At 43.8% G+C, this 16,523-nt stretch overlaps 3 protein-coding genes across 6 annotated transcripts; 2 read left to right on the top strand and 1 right to left on the bottom strand.

The window, feature by feature from the left end:
- Nucleotides 1-205: 205 nt before the first annotated feature.
- Nucleotides 206-3,972, top strand: agk (acylglycerol kinase). The gene is made up of 14 exons (XM_051382883.1): nt 206-456; nt 557-596; nt 686-765; nt 872-947; nt 1,250-1,375; nt 1,460-1,554; nt 1,717-1,786; nt 2,127-2,206; nt 2,296-2,353; nt 2,492-2,639; nt 2,885-2,982; nt 3,136-3,206; nt 3,333-3,417; nt 3,522-3,972. The coding sequence occupies exons 1-14, from the start codon at nt 347-349 to the stop codon at nt 3,654-3,656; spliced, it is 1,272 nt and encodes a 423-aa protein (XP_051238843.1). The 5' UTR covers nt 206-346; the 3' UTR covers nt 3,657-3,972.
- Nucleotides 3,973-5,052: 1,080 nt separating this feature from the next.
- dennd11 (DENN domain containing 11) lies at nt 5,053-11,908 on the bottom strand. The gene is made up of 9 exons (XM_051382881.1): nt 11,249-11,908; nt 10,516-10,615; nt 10,235-10,393; nt 9,157-9,310; nt 8,901-9,039; nt 8,554-8,685; nt 8,307-8,457; nt 7,700-7,768; nt 5,053-7,553 (listed from the first exon to the last, which is right to left on the bottom strand). Exons 1-9 carry the CDS (start codon nt 11,682-11,684, stop codon nt 7,358-7,360), a joined length of 1,536 nt encoding a protein of 511 aa, XP_051238841.1. The 5' UTR covers nt 11,685-11,908; the 3' UTR covers nt 5,053-7,357.
- A 219-nt stretch (nt 11,909-12,127) lies between these two features.
- On the top strand, nt 12,128-16,322 carry wee2 (WEE2 oocyte meiosis inhibiting kinase). Of its 4 annotated transcripts, none has more exons than XM_051382878.1 (12): nt 12,128-12,336; nt 12,818-13,135; nt 13,281-13,486; nt 13,728-13,785; nt 14,160-14,329; nt 14,434-14,555; nt 14,648-14,794; nt 14,908-15,012; nt 15,094-15,179; nt 15,338-15,508; nt 15,625-15,773; nt 15,885-16,050. In XM_051382878.1, exons 2-12 carry the CDS (start codon nt 12,827-12,829, stop codon nt 16,048-16,050), a joined length of 1,689 nt encoding a protein of 562 aa, XP_051238838.1. In that variant the 5' UTR covers nt 12,128-12,336; nt 12,818-12,826. The 4 variants fall into 4 exon arrangements, with proteins under 4 accessions (XP_051238838.1, XP_051238839.1, XP_051238840.1 ...); XM_051382879.1 differs by having other exon boundaries at nt 12,797-13,135; XM_051382877.1 differs by lacking the exon at nt 12,128-12,336 and adding an exon at nt 16,115-16,322 and having other exon boundaries at nt 12,784-13,135; nt 15,885-16,037.
- Nucleotides 16,323-16,523: the final 201 nt, after the last annotated feature.

The following is a 16,523-nucleotide window of genomic DNA, read 5'->3' as shown; positions in this document are numbered from 1 at the left end:
ATGGGAATTGTAGTTTTCTATTGCATTTTAACTCAAGAAGTATTTTATGTGTATTTCCTGTGGATATGAGTTTATTTTAAAAACCCCTATTCTCTTCCAAATATTATTTAATATGAAACGTCTATAAAACAACACTTGTGTCGCTTCGAAACGCGTTAATGAACAACAAGAGGCAGCAACATTGGTTCCGCCCTGCGTTGGCCTCGTACTGTTTCGCCGTAACACCAAGATGTCCATGCTACTCTGACAGCTGTGTGTCGGTGACCGCTGGGATGGAAACTTAAAACATATTTAAATGTTGCAGCACATTAAAATAAAGGCTGTTGGGGACATTTTAATCTGAACCATGGCTCGGGTTGTCCGAGGGTTTCGGACTCTGCGGAATCACTGGAAGAAGTCCACATTTGCCGTGTGCGTCCTGTCTTACGGCGGCTACTGGCTGTATGGTAAACACTGGTGAGTAATCCCAGGTTATGGTATCTCCACAGATTCAATAAAGCCTTTCTCCCCCCCCTCTCCCTGTGTGTCTCTTACATTTGTACCTATATCTTAACAGTGACAATGTTCTGCGGAGAGAGGCTTGCCTGGTGGCCAGGGTAAGACTTATTTTTTTTGCACATTAATTATAAACTAAAGCCTTCTCCAGGTGAGTGCCCATCAGTCTCATCATTGTGATCTCTGTTAGGAGTTTGGGCGTCAACAGATTGGACCACAGGAGCGGCTGAGGAAAGCAACAGTGATCTTGAACCCTGCAGCTTGCAGTGGGTAAGAAGACTCAGAACAACTCCCACTGACAGTTTTTCTCTAAACACACCAGCAGATCTTTCTTTCTAAAAGCAACTTCCAACTTCCTGTCTCATTCCTTCCTCAGGAAAGCCAACAACCTGTTTGAAAAGAACGCTGCTCCCATCTTACACCTGGCTGGTGTGGAGATTACAATAGTAAAGGTATCATTTGTTCCTTTATTCCAGTGTTGTTAACAGACACAGACTCTCATGCAGGGAGTGATTAGTGGTGCTTTAGTGTTCTACTGAACGATTCTGAAGGATTTTTGTGCCAGCGACGCTCAGATTTTTTAAAAAAGTGGTCATTCCAGCTGTTAATCATGTCCCAAATGGCTTTTTTATCCTGTTATATAAGTATTTGTTGTGTTGAGTTGGTGGCAAATGATTAAATCTAATCAATTAATGCTATTAGTGGCTCTAGTAGTGACACCGTGATTGTATATTGCTTGATTGTTTCCTTACAGACAGATTATGAAGGCCAGGCAAAAAAACTGATGGAGCTCATGGAACAGACAGACGTGCTGATCGTGGCCGGAGGGGATGGCACCTTGCAGGAGGTCGTCACAGGCTTGCTACGAAGGCCGGATCAAGTAGGTGTCACACCGTGTTGGTCTTTCATCAGGCTTAAGGAGATAAGGACAAATTCATCCAAACTTTTCTCTCAATTATGTCAGGACGCAATCAGTAACACACCGATTGGATTCATTCCACTGGGCTCTCAAAACACCCTGAGTCCAAGTCTTCACCTCCTCAGTGACAACAAGGTCAAGTAAGTATCTTTTTCTGTATCATAATTAAAGATTTTATCATCACACAATCCCAACATAGACTGTGGATGTGGCTCACTGAGTACATCTACATATATGGGTATGGTGTGAGTTTCTTCATCGGTAACGTAAACTAATGTTTCCCACCTCTGTACATTTTTCAGAGACATCACATCAGCAACACTGTCCATTCTTAAGGGGGAAACGGTGCCTCTGGATGTGCTCCAAATCAAAGTAAGACACTGCTTCTGTTTACAACGTTATGAATTTAAAGGGCCAGTGTGTAAGATTTAGTGGCATATAGATAGATCCTCCTAAAAGTTACACACTGGTCCTTTAATGTTTATCCTGAATGCAGATTCTTGCTTATTTATTTTCAGGTCAGAGGAACAGATAATTTAAGGAATTTGTTTTGATTGTTTATAATATGCATTTCTTCATCACATAGGATAATTAAGTTAAACTGTAATGGAAGATAATTGTTTTGGTTATTACAGTGCAGCGAGATGTTACATGTTAGTGGGAACTTATCGTGTGTGTGTGTGTGTGTGTGTGTGTGTGTGTGTGTTTCTAGGGGGAGAAAGAGCAGCCAGTCTTTGCTCTGATGGGACTACGGTGGGGTGCTTTTCGAGATGTAGCTGCAACAATCAGCAAGTAAGATTACACGATTGGTCTCTACAATCCTGGGTAAACCATGACGTAACTCCACATACATAAGAGTAATTAACCATATTTCCCCGTAGATATTGGTACCTTGGACCACTGAAGACAAAGGCAGCACATTGGTTTAGTACTCTACAGGTAAGGTTATATTAAAACACATCATTATCTCATGAGGTAGTTGCTATATTTCATGTCCCTGTTTACTTGTCACCCATGAGCGTTATATAATGTGGCTGCTGCTGTATTTTAATCTTCCACTGTTGTAAAACCTCTCAGGAATGGCCCCTGGTTCGGGACGTCTCGGTGTCCTACTTGGCTCCCACCCTTCGGCCCCCTGACCTTCCCCCCCAGAAGCCCCCCAGACCCAGCCTGCTCTACCGCATCGCCCGCAGACTGAAGAACTACTGGAGCCCTCCTGTTGAAGGTAGCGTGTGTTATCATGCTGATATTTGGATCACAACATGACACCAAATCCCAACAGTAAAATACTGTGAGCTCGAGCCCCAGTGGCCCGGGCTGAGTCCTCGCTGTGGAGACCATGGGTTCGGCTCCGGCCTGTGGCGCTTTGCTGCGTGTCGTCCCCTCTCTCTTTCTCCCCACTTTGCTGTCACTCTTCAGCTGTCGTTATCGCTTAATGGCGAGCTGTATTTTTCGTTTATGTGTCCTCAGAGCCTCCAAAAGTGGAAGAGCCAGAGGAGTGGAAGGAGCAGCAGCTGTCAACATTAGAGCTGTTTATTCAGACACACAACAAAAACCCTGTGGAGAGGGTCAGTCAAAATGTTATGTTTATAAAGCCTTGTAACTGTTCTCATAAAACCCTGAGTACTTGAATGATCCCATTAGTGATGGTCCCATTAAACCCCTCCTGCTTTGTTTTCCCCTGTTTATAATTTTTTATGCCTGTTTATTTGAACTTGCAGCGCATAAATGACTCCCTGATGATCTGTGCAGAACCGGACAACTTCACTGTGGGCGAGTTCATCACTGTCGGGTTAGTAGTTTCAGTTCTGTTATTAGTCAGCTGCAAACTGAGAACACAATTGAGCCAGTATACAGTGTATGAAAGCACATGATTCCATACATTCAAGAAAAATTATGTAAATGTTCTTCATTATAGGGATAAAAAAGAAGAGGACCCCACTGTATTCACTAAAGCCTCTACAAAACTGGAAGCCAGTGCTTGCCGGCTGCAGCTGCCAGAGGTGAGAAACCTTTTATATGACTGCAAAGCAAACCTATATTAGTACCTTTAAAGCTCAGCATACATGTTTTTGTTCTGACATTGAACTCGGTCCCTACCCCGCAGGGTGCCGCTGGCTTCTACAACATCGACAACGAGGAGTATGAAGCCATGCCTGTGGAGGTAAGGCTGTTGCCACGGAAACTACGCTTCTACATCAGTGCAGAGCGCAGAGAGCAGCTCCTCTCGCAGATGCAGTGAGGAGAAAAACAACTCAGAAAAAAACAGAAAGAGGACAAGAACAGCAAGACAAAAACTGAACTCAAGAGAAAAGCAAAGAACCAGATGCTTCGAAGCTCTGAGGATCCTGAAGTACTATTGGTCTGTCTTACTACATGGAAGCATTGCTCAGTTGAAGTTATCAGTTGATACTATATTATATTACATGTCGTTGTATGTGAAAGGACCAACGCTTTGTTTGTTAAGCCATGTACAGGTTGTCTTACAAATGGACTTTATGTTTACTGAATGGTTTACTATCATTTGAAGTTGGTCAATAAATATAATATCTGTCCAATTCAACAAAAAAAGTGTTTTTATACCAGTTTGACGTTTTGTATGCGATGGAAGCAGATCCCTGGTGTAGATGAGGAGTGCAGTTGCAAGTAGCTACAATGGTCCAGAAGAGTATGGATGGTTTGGAGGTTTACAGGTGAATGAGTATGGAAGAATCTAGGCATGCTGCAGCATTCTGAATGTGCTGCAAAGGCCCAAGTCTTTTTTGGCAGACTCCCCGGTGAGGCTGGGTCTGATCCGACAGATGGTGTAGACAGCAAATCTGCCGGATTAAAGCAAGTGGGCTGCATTGCAGGCCTCCTTATCATATTTGGTTCTTCAGGAAATGACAAAGAAGGGGTCTCGGCTTTCTTTTGGTTGTGTTAATTGTGGTGGAAGAATCTTGTAGGGGAATGTCAGTGGTTGAATGAACTCCATTCACTTAAGTACAATTTTGAGGTACTTGTAGTTTACTTCACTTTCTTTGTTTGATGTCAAATCAAGCTCATAGGGCCACGCCCCTTAAAATTCAGTGAGCACAGAGAAACCTTCCACTTTCAGCAGATTAATGTGAAAACATCCTTCTGGTGTCAGACTCTGTACATACATCATTCTGCACTCTGCAACATCCAACCAGAGGACCCAGAGGAACATATTTCTCAAGGGGCCCTTTAAAATTGGCTCCATCTCAACCAATGACAACTGTAAAATGCTGCTTACACTTTCACTAGTGAAGATTAAATAATGAAATATATAATAATATAACACTAGTGGATGATATTTTTCTGTATGAGTACTTCTGATACCTGCTGGTAATACGTATGTACTTTTACTGAAGAACTACTTTGAATGCAGCACTCATTCATTTGTGACCAAGCATTCTTCCACTGTGGCATTGCTGCTTTTACTTAAAGGATCTAAATACTAATTGCACCACTGGGGTACGCTGAGGGAAGATGAGTGCCTCTGTCTTGTCCAAATTATCCTGAATATTATATTATTGTGTCTTGGAAAGCAGTAATCTTTGTCAGAGGGGGAAGAGAGAGGTGTAGGTTGAGTAGGATTATGAAAGATATGCAGGGTTAGAAGATTAGATAACACCTAAACTGTATCAATGTTTTATTGTTTAACAATGGCAGTACAGTGAAATTAACAGTTGCTCATGCTATTGAGTTCATGTGTACATTTACTGACATCTCTTACAGTGTTTCACATTAGTAAAGGTAAAGACTTATTCCGTGGATACTCTTGATTTACATTACAATCAAGGAGAAAACTACTTGGGTGTGCTGCTGCATGTGTGCAATACTTTTGCTGTCTTTGACATTCAGTAGAGTGACACTGTACAAATGACTCGTTTGGCTAATGCTGGTACACATCTGTGAACGGCTCCACAAAGAAGGCATTGATACAGGTGGTGTGTGTTGTGTACATTCCCTTTCACGTTTAACATACACCGTCGGAGGCGAGACTGTACGTCTGCTGACGAATACATAGACCAGTCAGAGTCAACAGGTTTTCACTGTTGAATGACAGTAATGTCATTCAGAAATTCCAAGGACAACGTTCTTAATCTGTCAGCAAACAGTGCTGACGCACACACAGAAATGAGTCACTTTGCTGTGGTAAGTTTGAGAAAATCACATTTCCTTAAGGCCCCATTTAAACAACAAAGCTAGTTCCGTTCTCTTTCAAATACAATACTTAGTGCAGTTTTTTTTTCTTTTACCAACACAGAAAGCATCTTTGGGGGGGGGAGGGGCAGCAGTAGTTCTGAACCTGGGGATCAGCCCCCGAAAGATCATTTCTGAAATGTGTCAATGAAAAAAAAAGAATATGTAGAGCATTGAATTTAAAAAAAGATTTTTAAAAAATGCAAGCTTGCACGGGGGGGGGCACAAGAAGCTTGAGAACTACTACTCCAAACGTATAAGAGGCAAGCCTTAGCCTCGTGTTCCAACATGGAACAAATTATCACTCTGATTGGCAACGTGATGGATGAACTAATACCAGTCTGCCAGGGTAATTCAAAAGACAAAGTTGGCCCATCTTTGGAGCTGGATTCACTCAATGGGACTGTGATGAAAAGACTGAGAGAAACCCTCAGCTGGCACAGACAGGGGAATGGAGGGAGGGAGGGAGGGAGGGAGGGAGGGGTGCTCTGTGAATCTGCCCAAAGAGGAGGAGTTAAAGCTTTTGCTCAGCCCACACTGTGACTAACACCACATCTCCAGAAACACAAAGAGATCTTTGTCAAAGACACAGACAAACAAAGAGGATCCCCACAAGTAAATTACAAACAGCTCCATCAAGGACTCTTCACTCACCAGGAAGAAATATTAGCATCCGCCGATGAACCAGCCTCAAAAAAACGAAAACAATGAAAGCCTGTATAAGAGGACAAAACACACACACACACACACACGACTCCAAAAGAACAAACAGAAAGGTACAGTTAAGCATGATCACTATGTGCATCGGGAAATAGTCCAGTGGCGGACATGGTGCTGCATTCGTGATGAGTTAGTGTTATAGAATCACATTCATTGACGAGTCAGGAACCTCAGCTGATCAAGACGTACGAAGGTAAAACACGTGAAACACGTTATCGTGTTGAAGGTGCATAAAGGTGAACAAAGTATTTAAAAGCTTTCCCCCCCATCTCATTCTGTGAGTCAGCTTCATAATAATGAACCAAAACCCCCCGTTATAAAAAGAGGATATCACGCTCCTTAACAAACTTTCAGTTGTGAAAGAAATAGTTAAAAAAAAAAAAGCAGAGACATGAAGAAGGCTGGTAATTTCACCTAACTCCTATTGCTTCCTTTTTGAAAGGCGAATAAAGTGGTCAAAAAGCGTTTGATGTCAGAACAATACGAACATAATATCCAAGTATGGTATTGTTGCACATTATGATGGCTAGAATCTTCTATAAAATGCAGTTGAAGCACACAAATTCATCTCTAGCAGTAAAAACTCCCAGTGAATTCTTCATTACGACGGCTGCAGAGAAGAACGACCAATCCGGTGGCCAGTGAAGACCAGACCTGACCAAGACTTCTGTTTTTACTAAAATTCTTCAGTCCGGGCCGCTAGGAACACACAAGCAAACAAATATTTCTGACAACAAAAAAACAGTACTGAGTGATATAAGATGAGTATAAGAGCACACTGCTGCCAAGCGGCATTGTCTACGAGGCAGGTGTTTATCAGCCACTGTGGACCAGTGCACCAATCGTCATCGTCCACACTGGTTGGAAACTCCACAGGGGACAGCAGATAACAGATGGAAGTCCCAGGGTTGAGGCAGTGTCTTCAGTGTTTTGGTGTGTGTGCGTGTGTGTACGTAGGCCTTGAAGGCACAAATATCCAGTGTTATTCCAGGTTTCTCCCAGCTGGAGGGAGCCTCATTGGCAGCAGAGGTTTTCTATGACCAGCGTGACGTCAATGCCGTACACCTCCAGCAGGTCCATCAGGAAGGAGCGATCGCCCTGGGGATCCAGCCCCATGGCCCTCACATGCTCAGCAGTGAGGGTGGGATCAGCGCTCCCTGCTACCTCTGACAGGGTCTGGAAGATGCGGTTATTCAACTCCATGAAGAACCTACGACGAGATTAAAGACAGCTGCATCAGACTATGGTCCTCCGCATCACATTCCAATGACAAAAACCAACATTATAGTAGTGCTCTCCTCGCTGCCTGTGATTATGACTAGGTAGCAGGTGTGAATATTCTTGTCAAGGACTCACAGGATGAAAAGATCCTCTTCATTTGATGTGCAGTCTCCATCCACCTCCTGAGAGTACAGCAACATTTGCCTGGGGGAAAAAAAAAAGTCATCCTCTATCATGAAATCTGGAATAATTACGAGGATTTTCCTTGAAATACAACAAAACCTCACCAGCCAGTATTAATAAGCATCCGTGTTAATTCTGAGCCATATTTGTTTCATAATTAAACTATGGCCATAAGCCAATAACTACAATAAACTATGCACAATAATGATCATAAAATGGGAAATTTATATAAATATGAATTATCCCAATAATAAAATTATAGCCAATAACGTATCGATCCATAATACTAATAATTTATTTTGAATTCTTATGCAAAACAATATACATACTTTATGTTCTATTAAAGCCAAAGTAAATCAGCGCTATGCAATATTTAATCATCCATCTTTGCTCACTACATTTTACCCTCAGGTGTGCAGAAACTACAGGTTATGAACTTAAAAATTATGGTTAATTATTATTAAAAGCAGGTAATTATTGGTTATTAAAAAATCCATATTGTGCATCCTTACAATAAACATGATGCTATTTTAGCAGCGCTTCACAGTGTGTAGTTTACCTCTGTTCGCTCAGTTTCCTGTACTTCTCCTTATCCGCAGCATTCAGTCGGAGGAGCGGCTGCAAATGGCTTCTGTGCGTTTTCACATTCTGGTTGTCAATGTAGACATCGTACAGATCCTTCTTCTCCTCGAAGATCTTCTCGGTGGTGCCTTAAAAAAAATGATGAAAACGTGCTCATAAATAAAGGGTAATTTCCCTTCAGTTACAAATAGTGGTCAATTTACATGCAGTAAAGCTTCACTCACAGGCCACGTATGACATCTCTGTTTCCAGGGCGGGGATGTCGGCTATGTTGATGTAGAAGAAAGGCCGTAATTCAGGCACGGAGACACCAATTCCAGGTAAGGAGACATTGGCCAGGCAGCAACAGCAATACACTGAGGGAGAACAAAAACACATTGAATGAACCATCTCCATGGAAATGGAAAATAAAAGCTCACACGTAGGTTGCAACATTAAAATATTCTTTACAGCCTGAGCTGTTTGTGTGAGAGAAACAGTGTTACAACCGCAGATTAAATAGCACTTAAGTACAGCAACAGCGATTCAAAGGATGTGAGTGTGCGTAAGCATGTGTGTTTGAGCTTCTCACCCCTGTAGCAGACCACGCCTACAGGTGGAGGGGAGAAGATGAGGAGACGTTTCCTAAGCAGGGCAAACTTCCACAGCACCATTATCTGCTCCCCGAAAAACTGGATGAACTGGGACATGCAGCCAGCCGGGTGGGTGATCTGCAGGGAGCCAAAGAGTGACAAATAGGTTTTTTTTGTTGTTGTTGTTGTTGTTGTTCTGACTGAACAAATCTGCGATCAGCGACAATATAAAAGTGTGTCTTTCTGCTTTCAGACCTTCATTTCTGGGTGCATGCAGCGGTTGATGGTGGTAATACTCCAGGTTGGGCAGGCGGTGACCAGACCATTCCCTGTAGGGGGGAGGACAGCCTTCTTATCCTCATAGAAGGCCTCCAGTGGAGAATACTGGCCTGGACACTGCAACTGGTGTCTGCAAGGCAATGACAGGAGGAGGAGAAGAAGAGAGGAAGACAAATAATGTCAAGTATTTTCCAGATTTGTATACTGCTTGTATGTACTGCGTTATGCATATTCATAATCTGCACACTCGCAGCTCGGCAGTGTAATCTGAGTGATTTAAAGACAGTGACTAAAACCCTGTAGCTCTGAAATGATTCACTCAGTCACTATCTGTTACACAGTCTAGGTAGAAGTATTACTTATTTAGTATCAGACCCTATTTAGGTCATCTATAATGCACAATTGTGCTTGGTTAGTAACCATCACTTGCATTGTGGGATCATTTAAGGCCACTCGCATTACCTAAACGCCGCTTTTGTATTTGGTTTAACCACTTCAGCACTCTTAATTTACCATATAACCAACACCACTTGAGGCATCTGCTTGCTATTGTAGAGTGACGGTAAAGAGAAGCCACAGTACCCACGCATGAACTACAAGATAGATGACCAGACTGCATTCAGATCCACTTGCATTTAACGGTAACCTGAGCCAACTGTCATATATTTATACATATTCAATGAGGAGATAAGCTTTTCGTGAGAGGACTGAAGCAGAAGAGCAGAGTTACTGAAGAGAAGAAAAGCTGTCAAGGCCTCTTCCACTTTCGTGCTTAGACTTCATACAAAAAAACTGCATGTAAATGGGCTCCTGTGACGATAGCTGTAACTGGGACTCTGGGTTCATGTTTAATAGATGAGAAGGTTTTTTTTTTTTTTTTTAAATAAAGAAGGAAGGAGGAGAGGAGGTAGGCACATAAAGAGAAACCTGTGAACACGGCTGGGTGAGAAGTAAATAAGGTAAACAGAATACAGATAGGGTGCTGCACAGGTGACAAGAAAAGACTCGCACACACGTACACACACACACACGAGCACGACACTACATCTCTCACCTGACTTGGTTCTCCAAGAAGTGCATGTAGCGGTAGAGCAGAGTGTAGGAGGGAGACAGAATTCCCACAGACTTCATCCTCGCTCCTCGCTCCAGCTCACTCTCCACAGGCATGTTGGCAAAACAGGCCAGGCCAAAGTAAGAGCCTTTACGGAAATATCTAGCCAAGGGGGGCCAAACAAAGATCAGGAGTAAACACACAGTGACAGATTTCTGACTTAAACAGACACGTGATCCTCTAAAGACTGGATTTCATGCTCCTTGCTGGGTGTGCGTGCGTACATGAAGTCGTTGGTGATCCGATGGGAACCGCTGGCCATGGACTTGAATTCGACTCCGTCTAGGTTGATGTCGTGAGGCAGGCACCACTCTACCATATTCCCTGCCATTCACACACACAGAGAGAGAGAGAGAGAGAGAGAGAGAGAGAGAAAAGAAACCATGATGTTAGTTCCCACACTGCCAACTTTCATCCAGACCACTTCCCCTAATTCTGCATGTCTGACTCAGCAACTGTAACACTCACTGGTCTCTCCCATATATGAAGCACTGATATCCTGGCCTCGTTCTGAACTATTGATTGCATATCTAGTCTGTTTTGAACCAGAAATTTCTATCAAATTCTATATTAAATCTGATAGGTGGCTTTTATTCCAGCCTGGGCTTCTCAGTGACCCACTGCTGCATTTATGTTTGACAGTAGAAAGTTAATTTATTTGAGAACAGTTGCCCCACTAATAATAAATAATAATAAAGGCCATTATTCATTGTGAATTCATGTATTAGGGTCTTGAGATTTGAAATGTTTGACATCGGCGGATGCCAGCACACACCCTTCCCCATATCTGACCCAGTACAACGCACTAATGCGCATCAGACAGAGGAGACATTCAAAGAGAACAAGACATCATAACACAATCATTTAGGGAAATCTTCCAGATCTGCTCTAGTCCACGACCAGTTTAATTATGAGAGATAAAAGATTTGATGGTCTCGGCACGATCTGACGGCTCACCTGATCTCGTATCAAAGGTAACCACAAACACAGCCACGATCTGGTCTTTTTCCTCCCACTGATCCCTCACCGAGAGGCCGGGGAAGGGAACATGACGATCTGTACCGAGAGGCTGCGGGCGATCCCACCCGTGCCCAGAGAGCCCTGATCGCGGACGGCCCGGGCTCCCGTCCCTGCTGCCAACAACAGCTGTGAGATTCCTCGTCGGGCTGCAGGTGATGGTGGCGGTGGTGGCGGTGCTGCAGCCGCTGCTCCACCCAGTACCAGCCGCGATGCCCGTGGGTGCGCGACGCACGGCTGGCTGCGAACTTTTCTCCGGCGGTGCGTCTTCCTCCCGCGGCGGCGAAGGCGGCAGCGGCGGGGCCGTCTGGTTCGGATCGGGCGGTGGGATCTCCTCCCAGTCCAACAGCGGGGCTCGGTCCGACTGCTTCACCATGGTGCTGCTGTTGCCTCCGAGAACTCTGGAAGGGAGAAAAATATGACAAAAGTCCGCTGTCCGGTTGAATCGAGCACACTAAACACGCTGCTGGAGCCGGATCATGGTTTCCTGCTGCTTGCTGGGTTGTTTTCTATTTATTTGTAAGCGTGTCACATCCACTGACGAGCAGCTTCCCTCCTCCTGTCTCACTGTTTTGATGACGTCCCTGACTTCCGCCCACGTGTCTTTATTACTATTTTATACAATGACCTAATTTTTTGGGCTTTGGGATATTTATTTTGTCCATAATAATCCAGATTATTATAACATTAATATAAATATTCCGCTATAGTGATGGACTATTATATATCCCTTTATGGTATATTCATGTTATTTAGTTTTACTTTAAATATAAAAATGTGTAATTTTCTAGTGATTATATTATTCATAAGCATACATATATACAGTTTATAGTTAGATCTTCACAGATTTTATGGTAGCCGCCTAAAGTTGTTTACAATTAACTGCCAGGTGTGTGGTTTATGAACAATTCAGCCAATCAGAGAGCTAGAGGTGTTAACCCCGGTGGCACAGTTCATTTAATCAGGAAGTCATTTACATACAAGGCGCGAAATTCAAGCGTGGCGGTGGTGGAGGAAGGCGATCGTTCGTGAGTATACATGATAAACACACATTGTTACTCCAACTTTGAGCACATACTCTGTGTGTAACATCTGTAGAGCTTCCAGATAAGTCAGGAAATAACATCACAGCTGGAGTGGCGTGCTGCTTTCCAGTTGCCCTGCATGGTTTAGTGTGCAGGACGTCTTAAATCATAAGCAGCAAGTAATATTGACTCACTGATTGAGTTATGGGAGTAGAAGTCAAGTGTGCTTATGGGAGGAGTGACCTTGCATCATACTGGATACATGCAGGCCTGATGGTTTAGAGATTAAGAGAGTATAAGTAGCAAAACACATGTTTTATTTCCTCCTTTTATCCAGTATCTTCCAACATTGACTTAAATGCAGGCCTAATAATCTAAAGCATAACAACAACCCCCAAATAAAAAAAAATGAAATTCTTTTGCTCACTAAAGGCAATCAACTGCCAGATTAACCTTTTTAAAGGAAACCTTTGCCAAAACTCAGGCCCCAAGCATGGCGACGTTGTTTGACGGGATCAGCCAGCAGCTGGACTTCACTAGCTGTGGAGAGGAGGGGAGCAGCAGTGACAACAGCTCAGATGACTACACCTCCACGATCCACAGCCCCAGGATCAGGAGCCCCAGGATCCACAGTCCCAGGATCAGGAGCCCCCGGATCCACAGCCCTGCGTGCAGGACGCCGAGGGTGCAACGCCACCGCAGTAGAAACAACACCTTATCTTCCCCTTTACAGTGCACCAGCCCCATACCTTACGCTTCCTGGAAGAAACTGAGGCTGTGTGACTCTCCCAGCACACCCAAGGTGGAGAATAATTCACACTGATTGTCCTTAGTGTGCCCCCCTGTGGTCTTGGATGATTTTGTCAAAGTGGGTACCAAATGTCAAACCAGTGTTTAACTTCGGTGGGATTATTGCCTCTTGTTTGTCCCTTGCCTCCCCCCCATAGAGCCTCCTATCGAAATCATCCCATCCTTGCTCCAGCACCAAGATAAATCGCCAGAAGAGCCTGCGTTTCACATCAGCCGCTGCAAACCACATCCACGCACCTTCTGTCAATGTGAATCCTTTCACCCCCGACACAGTCCGCAGGAACAGCGAACAGCAGTGGAGCAACAGTTGTAGGAGTGATGATGATGACGACTATGGACGCAGGTAACCACTAATGAGTCTACTTGTATGATGGATGGCACATTAAGAATGAGAGCAAACATTTGAATGTCTTTATTGGCTGGTAGATTTCCCCCATGAAGCACTGAGGGTGAAAATGACATGGTCTGAATTCTCCATCTACCTGTTTTTACCCTTACACATAGGCCTGACGTTTTAAAATCCTTTCATAATGCAGTTTTGTTCAGTCTATAAAGGTCTAAAGGTCCTTTTTTTTATTTTTCAGGTTGAAACACAGCCTAACGTCATCTGAGGAGGATGATGAAGCCTTCCTCCCACCAAAGGTACAGCTATTTTTATCATTGCTTTCTGGTGGATGTAACCCTCCCTCTCAGATGCCTCTGATATGATTTCATCAGGCTTTGTCATCTTCGACTGCCTCCTCACTTCTTGTTTTGTACAAAATTACATGCTGCCAGCTCTACTTCCGGAATTTCTCTAAGGAATCTCCAGGAAAAAAAACAAAAACAAAAAAGCTGTCAGAATCTTCCACCATGTTTCTCGTAGAAGTATGACCATATTTGGTGACGCTTCATACATAAAGTCCTGGTTCTCCTGGCTGTAATCAAACTCAACACTGAGCCCTGTGACGTGTGTTCCTCCTTTAGAAATGTCTTTTGGTTTTACCACAAGGCCCTCCCGTCTGTTTATCTGGCAGAGACGAGCTGTCCAAGCCTTCATGCTGTCACGCTACGAGAGTGAGTTCCTGGAGCTGGAGTGCATTGGCGTGGGCGAGTTTGGGGCAGTTTACAAGTGTGTGAAGAGGCTGGACGGTTGCTTGTACGCCATAAAACGCTCTCGCCGGCCCCTGGCAGGCTCTGCCAACGAGTGAGTCAGCGAGCATGTCGTCTCTGCCAGAGATGGATCAGTCCACTTTGTTGATTTTGATCCTGAATTGACCTTTTTTTTTTTTTTTTTGTGTGTCCCCTCAGGCAGCTGGCCTTAAAGGAAGTGTACGCACATGCTGTTCTTGGGCACCACCCACATGTTGTTCGATATTATTCAGCATGGGCAGAAGACGATCACATGATTATTCAGAATGAATATTGTGATGGTAGGTTTCCCCTGACCATCAAAGGCACAGTTAAGTTAATACCTGAATTTGACTGAATGATGTGGTTGTGATACCCTCATTGTGTGTTCCAGGTGGAAGTCTCAGTGATGCCATCATAAAGAAGGAGGTGCAGGGTGAGCTGTTTTCAGAGGCCGAGTTGAAAGACCTGCTCTTACAAGTTTCTATGGGGTTGAAATACATCCACAGCTCAGGCCTTGTGCACCTGGACATCAAACCAAGTATGTCTCATTGAGCCGTTTGCATTTCTTATATTTTCCAGTCTTAAACCTGCAGTCTCTTTTTAATAAAGGAAAAAAACAAGAAAAACCTGCCTTGTTTCAACTCTTTGTAGGTAATATATTCATTTGCCAGCGTCCCAGCACAAGTGCCGCAGGCGAAGGGGAGAGTGAGGAGGAAGATGATGGAAGCACGTCAGCAGGAGTGATTTACAAAATTGGTATTCTATTTAATGTAAGATACATTTCTCTGCTTTAAATATTTGTTTGTCATCAACTCTGATTCTTGTTGTCTTCTGCAGGGGATCTGGGTCATGTGACATCAACCAACAGTCCTCAAGTCGAGGAAGGGGACAGCCGCTTTCTGGCCAGTGAGGTCCTGCATGAGGTATAAATGCTGCGTAACCATTAAAGGAGAAATACCCTCAGGGTCTCCTTTGGTTGTATCTCACTATAGGTGGAAAGAAAGAAAGAGAATTCATAGATCCAGTTGTATTTGCGTCATTTTGACTGTTTGTTTGTTTCAGCTGTATTTCTGCTCCTCAGGATTATAGCAACCTCCCCAAGGCAGACATCTTTGCTCTGGGCCTTACGATGCTGCTGGCAGCCGGCGCCCCTCCTCTGCCTCAAAATGGAGATGAGTGGCATAGTCTTAGAGAGGGGCAGCTCCCCAAACTGCCAAAGGAGTTATCGTCACCCTTCAGAGGCCTAATTCAGGTACTCTTATCTCTGGGCTGATGTTGTTGGATTTGATTTTTAAGCTGCCACTTGTATGAATAACAAAGCTTGTCACTAGCTTGTTGAAAATGCCCTTTTTTCAATTTATTTGTCAGTTGTTGCTGGATCCAGACCTGATGAAGCGTCCGTCTGCCAGGGAGCTTTGCAAACACACGGTCTTAAGGGAGGAGAGGACCGGGAGGGTGGCTGCTCAGCTACGCAGAGAGCTCAATGTAGAGAAGTTCAGGACGGCCATGCTTGAAAAGTAAGAGGAAAAGAATAAAGATTTCAGTCCTCGTCTAATTTTACCTTGTCTTTATTAAGTTAATAAATTGGTCCGACCACTTAAATACTACTTATTTCCATTTTTCTCCAGAGAGCTCCAGGAAGCTCGTCAGGCCGCTCTGTCACCAAAGCAGAGCCTCCCTCCTGGGCTGAAACCCCCTGCTCAGATGGGGTCTCTACCAAGAACTGGGAGGAGGCTTGTTGGCAGGAACACTGCACGATCCATGAGCTTGGGTTTTCCAGGGTATGTAGTCTGATGTAATGTGACTCCTCCTGCAACAATGTTATGATAAAAATGTACCGTGTCTTTTTCCTATGCAGCAAATAACTGGATGGACAATCCTATACGAGTCTACTGAGTGGCCGCAGCGTAAGTGAAGGACTGGAGAGCCTTGGACAGCATTGGTTTTAATGGACTAATCTGATTTTAAGTGATTTTCAATGGCTTGCAATTGCTGCAGACCAGTGTATTTAACCAATCAATGACTTGTGTTTTTTTTAATTGTAAATAAACATTTTAAGCATTTTATCAGATGGACTTTACTTGTATTATTTATTTCAGCTCTGAAACTCTTATCTCAGTGGTGTACTATGGAATGCAAAAAACACTTTCTTTCCTGTTCGGTTAAAGCCACAGCAGGGACTTTCCAGTGCTGTGTTGCTTATGTTATCTGCAACTGCAGCCAACTGTGTGACTGCGTCTATGGACAGTGACTGGGAGTGGACTTAG

This window comes from Dicentrarchus labrax, unplaced genomic scaffold (assembly GCF_905237075.1).
Source record: "Dicentrarchus labrax unplaced genomic scaffold, dlabrax2021, whole genome shotgun sequence".
Taxonomy (NCBI): Eukaryota; Metazoa; Chordata; class Actinopteri; family Moronidae; genus Dicentrarchus; species Dicentrarchus labrax.
The sequence above is the reverse complement of the archived record's forward strand: the minus strand, read 5'-3'. Positions and strand labels throughout refer to the sequence as shown.